We start from the raw sequence: 10,907 nt of genomic DNA, 5'->3' as shown, positions 1-10,907 counted from the left end.
TTTAAATTGCTGACCTAGGATGCAAAATTGCATCCCGTGCAAACGCAGCTTTTTTGTACTTTTTTTTTCATTTTTTTTTATTTCTTTTGTTTTTTGTTTAATTTATTTAAAATGGTATGAAATTGGGACTCACTTTTTGAGAGTTGATTAAATTGCAGGGATATAGTGTAAATAATAAATAAATTGTAAATGAAGTGATGTGGAAGTTTTGCAAATTGAGAGCCTGGCAAGAATAAGTTCAGCCTTAGCCTTAGAAATATAACACCGTTAATTTCAATGAAAATAGTTCGTTCACTATTTCAAGAAGAAGAGTTCTTACAATGTACGGAGTAATTATTATTTCAGTAATCTAATAAGTAGTACTATTATTATCTTATGATTTGATGATGAATATTATAATAAAGTACTTCAATTATTATAATTAATCGTAGAGTCACGTAGGATTTAGGTGCGAAGCCGCTGTCACTATATGTATTATTTTTTTATTTTTTCTAAAGGGAGTACTACTGTATTATGTTAATATTTGATGATGAATATTATAATTAAATGTAATTGCACTTTTAGTCCTCCAATTACTATATTATTTGTCATGAAATTCAATTCTCAATTCTCAATTTTGAAATTTAGTCCTTTTGTGACACCAATTTTATTTTCAATTATTTAACGCTAAATTTACAAAAAGACTGAGCTGGATATCTTTAAAACAATTGAAGGAGTTATTTATATCTTTAAATAACATATAGTAATTGGAGGACTAAAATTAAAAGGAGTACCATAAATTTTTTTTTTTTAAAGAATGTACCATAATTATTAACTTAAAAATTAGAGCCACCTGCAGAAGAAGCAAACTAATCCGTATAAATAAAAAATAAAAATTAGGATTTAGGTGCGAAGCCGTTGGCCCGTTGTATAAAAGAGCAGCAACCATGCAGCGGGCAAAAATGCGCCTTTTTCTGTTGTGACAATTAAATTAAATTTGACGAAAATGTTATTTGCAAATCTTTTGCGACGAAGAAGCAGCAGTTCTCTTCCTTTGCTTCTAGGAACCGTCGTCGTTTTATGGTTTTGCTCTTCACATCATGTTACAGCAACAGGCTCTAAGGTGGAGTATCTCCCAGGGGTTCAACCTGAAGGGCCTCTTCCATTTGAACTTGAAACCGGGTAAAACTCTAATCATTTCACATTTAAGACTTTTAAGAGTAAAGTTTATTTTATAATTATTGCAAACTTGAAAGTTTAGTAATAGTAAGATCTTAGTCTTTGATTTTTTAAAATGGAGGGTGTGGATGTGTCTTACACGTTCAATTATCCGTGAATACACTGTAAAGCATTTTCAAATGCACAATCGTAATCATAGAAAATTATAGAAATGTCAGTATTTTTTCTTATTTTTCATTTATATTTAACCTTTGATCATCCTAGATGAACATATCATATTTGTCCATAGTGCTTGCCTGGGTTATTCTCATTTGATATCTCAATTATAAATATATAATGAATTTAATGTACTTTGGTGTTTGTGATTATTAGATATATAGGTGTTGGGGAATCGGAAGATATACAACTTTTTTATTATTTTGTAAAGTCTGAATCAAATCCCAGTATTGATCCTATTGTGCTTTGGATTTCTGGTGGTCCCGGATGCTCTTCTTTTGTTGCAATGACCGAAGAATTGGGTGAGCTTTAAATTTGTATCATTTTTTTTAAAAATAATATAGATTTTTTACATGCACAACTTTGATTTGTTAAAAAAGTATTTTACAAATAATTTAATTAATGAATATTTTTATTTTTCTTTAATTGTTTCAACAGATTTGTTATGATTTTCTAATGTGACATTTTGTGCTTAACAAAACTTTTAATTTAGTCTTTAGTTATGTATATTTACTCACTAATATTAAATTAAATACTATAAAAATTGAATTATAACTAACTTGATTCAAGTATGATTATATAAACAGTGCCTATAAATTGTTTCAAGGAATAATTTACAGTAATACAAATATTCTGTCAAGGAAAAAATTTCTAAATTAAATTAACCATATGACAGGGCCATTTTTTTTTTTTTTGATAATAGGGCCATTGTTATTTGATCTACCAAAGAATAACTGGAGTTTGCCTACATTGTCACTAAATCCTTTTTCATGGACAAAGGTACTTTACTTTATGCTTTTATAGAACATTATCAATAAATGTTAAGGTCAATTTCAATTGGCTAATATATGAAGTGCATAAAATTATTGCTAGGTTGCAAGCTTTATCTTTCTAGAATTACCTGTAAGAACAGGATTTTCGTATGTTAAAAGTTCAAAACAATATAGAGTGAATGATGTAGAAACAAGTTATCAAGCAGCCGAATTTATTCGCAAGGTAATTAAACACTTTTCAATTTTCATTGTGATACGCACATGTGCACACAAATATTGTGAAAATTGCATTAGTTAACTAATACTTGGATTGTTTTATAGTGGTTAGAAGATCATTTTCAATATCAATCCAACTCATTCTATGTTGGTGGAGACTCATATTCTGGTATTACGGTTCCAATGGTTGTTCAAGCAATATCAGATGGTAAGTCATTAAGAAATATTCCATTGATGTTTATGTGATTCACTAAAAAAACATGATAATTAAACTAAGAATGTATCAAATATGAACCTATGGTATTGGCTCTATAAACCTACAGTAGTTACTTAATGAACATGTGCTAGTAACTTTATTAACCTACAATAATTCATTAATGAATACATTGTAGTGATTTTATGAACATATAGTAATACACATGCATTATTGACTTCATGAACCTAGAATAGTGAGTTATTGAACAAGTAGTATTCACTTAATAAACATACAATAGTAACTTAATTAACTTGTTGTAGTGACTTTATAAATATGTAATAATGAACCAACAATAGTGACTTTATGAACCTATATATTTATTTTTAAAAAAAATTAATATGATCTCATTTAAAAGATCCTAATTAGAGTTTTTAACGATATTTTTTTATACAGTAATTTTATTTGTAAAAAAAATAAATTTAAGTTAGAAAAAAAAAATTAAGGCTAAGTTTGGAATTATGTGATATATTTTGACAATGACTTGGGTTGCGTTAATATTGTTATATGAAAATTGGTTAATGATATAATTACCCGTGAAAAATGTTTTGAGTTTCAATATGTTCCAAACACTACCCATCATTTCAAAATGTTAAGTATCATGAATCTTTGGCATCACGGAAGTGCATGCCGGGTGCCACTAGTTGGCATCATGAATCTTTATTAATAATTTAAATTTTGTCATCAATATAACATATATACGTCAATAATTGCCCACTTGTTAATTTACAGGGATTGATGCAAGATTTAAGCCACTCATTAATCTTAAGGTTGGTAAAGATTATAAGTATGAACATGTTTCATTTACAAAACACACACGCACACGCATATAGATATATAATGTAGCATTGCACTATTTTTACTTCCAATAGGTCACCCATCTTTGAAGTGAAACACATTTAATTACGAAGTTCTTTGGTTATCTGGTTGTTATATCCTTCTTAAAACCAATTGGTGATAATAAATAGGTACACATTAACCATTTAACCTCATTCCTACGTAGTAAGCCAAGTGCCATGTCTTGAATAGAGAAAGGGCTGATCTTGACCGATTCCTAAGAATATATATATGTGTGTGTGTGTGTGTGTTTAATATTCTGGGTAGGTGGATTTTGTAAAAGTCCCTTTATCCAATAATAAATGTGCCTTATATAGGCGAGTCGGGGAACACATGTCAAGGACTCGTCATGTCCTTCACGTGATGAGTATAGGTTGGCTGGCCAGGTAGGTGTGGTCAAGTGTTTAACATAAGGGAAAATGGTAGATGGAACGTGATTAGTTAGTACGTCTCGTTTGATCTCAGCGCTACACTATACTTACTTCCTCTGTGCCTACTAATCCCCTTTTTGAGACTGGATTAGCCCGACCTACACCTACATCATATCATATCCCATATGGAACTGGACTCGGTTACCGCCTCGCCATCGATTCGAACCCGTGACCTTGGTTCTGATACCAATTGTTAGATCTCAATGCTACACTATGCTTATTTCCCAATGGGTCGCCCATCTTGTAATTGCTATATGTCAAACACGCTTAACCACAGAGTTCTTTGGCTATATGGTCGTCATGCCCTATTTAAAACCAATTGGTGATAATAAGTAGGTGAACATGAACCATTTAACTACATCCCTCCATGATAAGCCACAATGCGAAGTCTCGAATCAAACTAGGTATTAGGTTGAAATCGGCCAACCCGATCGACGCCCAACACGTCCAAGGCCTCGTACCTGAGGGAACGGGCAAAGAGGGAGGTCATCTTTCCGGTCTTGAATGCAAGCTTCTCGGTTAAGGTGATCGGGTTATTGGGAAGTGTCTTACCAACTCCTAGATTTGTTTGGAGATGACCGGAGCTGGTCGAAGAGTTGGGCAAATGAATGCTTATCCGATCAACAGGCGTATCCGCGATGGGTCATATACGCCTTATCATATATGTGTGTGTGTGGATGCAGACGCGCGCGCACACACAAACAAACACACACACTTACACAATGACATTTTTGCAAATAACTTGGACTTTAAAGTACAAGTGAACAATAAAGTGCAGCTAAGCAAAGTTATGGGGTTCGCCTGTTGACAAATGTAGTAATATTTTTGTAAAGAATTTAAACTTTAATTTAAATTGCAACTAGTAACACTATAAATTGCAACTATCAACACTATAATAAATTAAAGTGCACCTTTTAACTACACTTATGCATATGGGAGGTGCATTTTTTGGTGTTGTTAGTTACACAAGACTATTAACTGCATATTAAAATTTGATTCATTTCTTTTCAGATTCATTGCTTTGAGTAATTCCTAGTTCTATCATATTAGAATGTTCTTATTTCATTCAAATCCTACATTTATATATGTAACACGTGCATTAGGGCTACTTAATTGGCAATGGCGTCACAATTCAAGCTGACAACAACTTCGATGATACTTTCCAAACGGCTCGCGGATTTAGTCTTCTTTCAATCGAACAGTATAAGGTAATTGTTCTTGATTGTTCTTCTTTTATGTATTAGGTTTGTAAAAAAAAAATTTTCAAAAAAAAAAAAAAAGGTTTGTAAAAATTTTACAAAAATTAAAGCGTATCATGCATGCCTAATATTATAAATAACAAGGGGCAACAAGATTTTTTAAATAAGATGATAATTAGAAAATTTTCACTTGCTCATTTTTTATACTCTCTATTCAATTTTATGTGTCTTAATTAATGAAGGTTTACTAGATTTATTTACAATTCAAATTTTTATAATATTATGTTTAGTGTTAGTATGGTATATATACTCCATAATATATATATATATATATATATATATATATATATATATATATATATATATATATATATATATATATATAACCTACATTAAAAGTACTACTAAAAAGTTATATTTAAAAATAATAAGGAAATACTAAAACATATAAATAACGAAAAAATTAATTTGACAATGAATAATAAGTAGAACGGGTAAAATGGATCAAAGTGACTAATAGAAGTAATTTTTTTTTATTGTGTAGTGTAATTTTTCCTAACTTTATCAATATATATATATATATATATATATATATATGTATATATATATATATATATATATGTGTGTGTGTGTGTGTGTATACATACATATATATGTGTATATATATATCTATATATATATGTGTGTGTGTATATATATATATATATATATATATACACACACACACACACACACACACATATATATATATATACACACAATTGCATTCTAATGGCTTAATTGCATTCACGTGCAGTCAGCGGTAGCTTGTAAGGGGAAAGATTGCTTGGATGAGGTCAGCAGTAATTTAAATTATATTTTTTATCGTGTATAAAATATATGAAAGACAAACAAGAATAATAATAATAATAATAATAATAATAATAATAATAACAAGCTTATTTGGAGTATAAAGTACAACCATTGCTTCATAATATAGCTAGTTATATAATTTGAAAAACAAAATCATAAAATCTTAAATGAAGAAGCATTATATTATTTAATTTTTTTTGGTAGCATTATTATTTTAGAAAAAAAAAAAAACAAGTTATAGGTTTTGATTGACATAACATATTCTACTAATTTTAAGAATAATATAGATATATATATATTTTTTATTAAAAACCTTTTACTAAACTGTATGTTTATATTAAAAATATATATGCCTTGGGTTTTCTAAATTAATTTTTTTTCGTTTTTATCAATTGTAGTCTATTTCAATGTAATCATCTTTTTAATATTTGACAAATAATCAGATGCTTATTTTTGCGAAACACACATATAATTGCAAATACATGCATGCATGCATGCATATATACATATACATATACATATACATACATATATATATATATATATATATATATATATATATATATATATATATATATATATAGATTTTTATTCAAATGTGGCCGTGCCCTTACGTGCGGCCGTGCGGTTTACACCACTCAATGTTAAGAAATGCATCACTCAATGTTATTGAGTGGTGTATTTCATAAAACTCAATGTTATTGAGTGGTGCATTTCGTAACATTGAGTGGTGCATTTCTTAACATTGAGTGGTGTAAACCGCACGGCCGCACGTAAGGGCGCAGCCACACCTGAACATGACCCTATATATATATATATATATATATATATATATATATATATATATATATATATATATATATATATATCTCTACTCAAATGTGGCCGCACCTTCCCGTGCGGTCGATGTGGAATACACCACTATATATAGAAATATATAAACCACTCAATGTTAGAAAATGCACCACAATGAAAATACACAAAAAACACCAAAAGCACACCACACACCCAAAATAATGTACCATAACTCCCTGCCCCTAATGGTGCATTTCCTAACACTGTGTGGTGTATAGTTGCATACCTAGTGGTGTGTTTTATGGTGATGCGTACCTACTGGTGCATATTTGTATCATACATTTTCTAACATTGAGTGGTGTATATTTGTATACATTGTGGTGCGGCCGCACTGATCGCACGTTAAGGCGCGGCCACACCTGATTATGACTCTCTCTCTCTCTTTATATATATATATGGTCAAGTTCCAGTACGGTCAGGCTTTAACGTGCGACCACACTATTAGGTATGCAAACACGCACCAAATGTGTTAGGAGACACAAAACAATGAAATGCATTAACACACCACAAAACGCACCACACACTGAAAAAATGCAATGCCTAATAGTGTATTTATGAAAACTGTGTGGTGTGTTTATGCGTACCTAATTGTGCGTTTTGTTGTGATGCGTATCTAATGGTGTATTTTTTTTTTTGTTTTTTTTTATTTTTTTTTTATGTATTGATGCATTTCATTGTTATGCGTTTTCTAACACTATTGGTACGTTTTTGCATATCTAATGGTGAGACCGAACATTAAAGTCTGACTGCATTTGAGCTAACATATGTATATATGTATTGAGTGTGTGTTCTTTTGTCTTAATGGGGCATGTCCAATAATGTGCAGCTCGGTAGACTGACTACTGGGGAACATTATTATTGGCCTAATGTTGTTGGAGAAGAAAACGATGCTAAGAGGTTCCGTGGGTACAACGTACATGCCTTTGATCGTCATTTAATATTTAAGGTAAGATTAATTTGTAACCCCCTTCTTTTTCTTTTATTTTTTTTATTTTTATTTTTTATTTTTTGTATGATGAGATCCCTCGCTCATCTGTAATAAATTTCAAATAATTAATATGTTGTATAATTTTTAACAATAAAGAACCAATGACATATATTTGGATGAAAAATTTGTTTTTTTTTTTAATCTGTAAAAATACGAAATAACTTTTCATTCTAAACTAATTAAATCTCCACATATATATCTAAATTTTGCAAAGAATAAATTAATGTTCCTAATTATGATATGAAATGGAAATAATGACGTTCTCATAACATGCAACATATTAGGCTGCACTAATTGCATCTCAGTGGATGAATCATGATAATGTTCTGGAGGCCCTGCATGTTCGGAAGGTAATTATTTTCTTTTTTCTTTAAATTTTCTTAATAAATAGAAAGTGTAATGACGGAAGGTTTCTCTCCACAAAATAATAATAATAATAATAATAATAATTATAATAATAATAATAATAATAATAATAAATAAATAAGATTTTTAAATGTTGTTGATAAGAACTGAATTAATACCACTTAAATAATAACTTAAAAAATAATATTAACATTATTTGTGGCCTTAAAATTTTAGATATTAAGGTAAAAAATATTTTTATATGGAATGTTTTCGAGAAGTTAATTCAGACGTATAACCATATAAACATATTTTTATATTTTAATTTGGAGTTAAATACATTCGTATTTTAGTATATTCAGTTCGAAGTGTTAAGTTCTTCTTTTTTCCTTTTTTTTTTAGGGTCCTAAATTTATATGTATCATTCCATTTTTAGTTTTTTTTTTTTTTTTCAAAACATCCTTATTGGTCCTAACATTATTGTGGCATAACCATTTTTGGTTATCTGTCAACAAATATGTTTAAATGACATTTTTATCAAGAAATATGGGTCAAAGTTCGCAATGGGAAACCACTGTCTTAGATGTCCCACCGGATGGTTTAACCTAGCTTCTGAAGCGTGATGCTCTGAGTATTGCTACTAGTAGGCGTCAATAGTTCTTGGGACCCCCGGGTTGCTCCCCCTCACCAAAAAAAAAAAAAAAAAAGAAAAAGAAAGATTTTGAATGGTTAATAACGTCATTCTTAATGTCATTTAAACATATTTATTGACAAAGGATAGAAAGTGGTCTTTCCATAATAATGTTTTGAAAAAAAAACTACAAATTGAATGACACATAAATCTAGGACCAAAAAAAAGAAAAATGACTTAACACTTAGAACTGAATAGACCAAAATGTCCTTGTATTTAACGCAATTTAAACGATTTTGTTGACGGAAGACCGAAAATGGCCAGACCACAATAATACTAGGATCAAATGAGGATATTAAAAAAAAAAAAAAAACAAGTGAATTGACACCTATAAATTTAAGATAAAAAATAGAATTAAATCTTAATTTTAATAACCAATCGGCCGGTTATGTTGATTGTGCATTGGAATGGTTAAAATGGTTTTGCTAAAATACATAACATGTGGTTGTGTTCACTTCTTATCAACAAAAAGATGACATGGTTAGTGTTGTATAGCAAAAGTGTACTTTAAAATTTTATACTATTTTGGAAACTTCTTGTAATCAAGCCTAAAACACGGACTATCCTTCAATTTTGGATTGTTTTGACATAGGGATGCGGTGAAAAATGGGCTAAATGCAGGATACCTTTGCATTATGAAAGAACTGTGCACGACACTAGACCATATCATGCAAATCTTAGCACAAAAGGTTACAGATCTCTTATATACAGGTTTGTAAAATATACTGTATATGTTTCAGTGATTATCTTTTTACTAATCTAAATAAATGATCATACCTATTCCTATTTCAGTGGAAATGCTGATTTGTATGTGACTTCACTTTCTACTGAAAGATGGACAAAATCATTAAATTATTCTATCATTGAGGATTGGCGACCTTGGTTGATAAACAATCGAATTGCTGGGTATGTTATAAATGTCCACTACAATAGATTTATGATATATGAATTGTAATTAAGAAAAAGCTAATTAAAATGAAATCATTCAATTGTTATGTAGATATACAAGGACCTTCTCTAACAACATGACATATGCCAAAATCCTGGTGATAATTTACTCCTAGTATATATGTTGTTTACTAGCTCAAAATATATCAATATGTATAACTCTTAGTTTATATTTGTAACAGGGATCAGACCACATTGCTCCAACAATAACACCTGCTGATTGCTTCATTATGTTTAAAAGATGGATATCACATGAACAACTTTAATTTTGATTGACAATGGTAAAATCTACGTTAGAAGTATGTTTCCTTCAAAAACATATGAGCATATGGCTATACTTAAGTTTTATTTTGTACTAGTGAATTCATGTCAAAAAATACAAAATATTATTATAATATTATTGTAATGAATAAATTACTGCGGAGTACACTTTTAAAACTGAATTGTATTAACATTCACTTCATCACATACTTTTCTTTATGAGGGATTGTCATATTTTATTTTTAACTTAATTTAGTTTTTGGTTTGGAACATGTGACATCGAAGGCAGTTCATCAATTGTGATAAGTACTGCAAATTTGAATTGTACAATAGTTGGGGGAACATTGCTTTGCTGCAAGACATTGTTTGCATTACAATTATTTGCAGTTAGCAGCAAATACATCAGCAAGACATTGTTTGCATTACAATAATTTATATAGTTATATGTATTATTTTTCTCTTCTATTTTTTTTTTTTTTGGTATTGTAGTGTATTTTGATATAATTTGTGCATTTTAGTTTCCTCCGTATATTAGAGAGTATAAATATAATTTATTATTATTATTATTTTAAAAGTATGACTTTCAATTAATTAAAAAAATACTTTACGCTACACCCGCTCTGAGCGAGTGCATGTAGCGGAAAGTGTTTATATAAAAATAAAAAATAAAAAATCCGTAAGCTAAGGACTTTTAGAGTCACTTCGTTCCATCCACTACACCTCTACAGATGTAGTGAAAAGACATTTATAGGTGTAGTGTATATGTTTTTTTGTACTAGTGATAACTGCACTTTTATTCGACATTATACACTCAAATATGTGAAATTGTTATTCAGTTTTCTTTCAACACAACTACATTTTTTTTTATAATACACCGCAGTTTC

General features: G+C 29.6%; 1 protein-coding gene across 1 annotated transcript; it reads left to right on the top strand.

Annotated features, from left to right (window-relative positions):
* Positions 1-964: 964 nt before the first annotated feature.
* LOC116031560 (serine carboxypeptidase-like 11) lies at positions 965-10,200 on the top strand. The gene is made up of 14 exons (XM_031273798.1): positions 965-1,161; positions 1,531-1,676; positions 2,078-2,154; positions 2,248-2,370; positions 2,469-2,571; positions 3,349-3,386; positions 4,988-5,092; positions 5,880-5,918; positions 7,617-7,736; positions 8,063-8,128; positions 9,407-9,525; positions 9,607-9,720; positions 9,815-9,860; positions 9,945-10,200. Exons 1-14 carry the CDS (start codon positions 986-988, stop codon positions 10,026-10,028), a joined length of 1,356 nt encoding a protein of 451 aa, XP_031129658.1. The 5' UTR covers positions 965-985; the 3' UTR covers positions 10,029-10,200.
* The last annotated feature ends 707 nt before the right edge of the window (positions 10,201-10,907 follow it).

This window comes from Ipomoea triloba, chromosome 10 (genome assembly GCF_003576645.1).
Source record: "Ipomoea triloba cultivar NCNSP0323 chromosome 10, ASM357664v1".
NCBI lineage: Eukaryota > Viridiplantae > Streptophyta > Magnoliopsida > Solanales > Convolvulaceae > Ipomoea > Ipomoea triloba.
The sequence above is the reverse complement of the archived record's forward strand: the minus strand, read 5'-3'. Positions and strand labels throughout refer to the sequence as shown.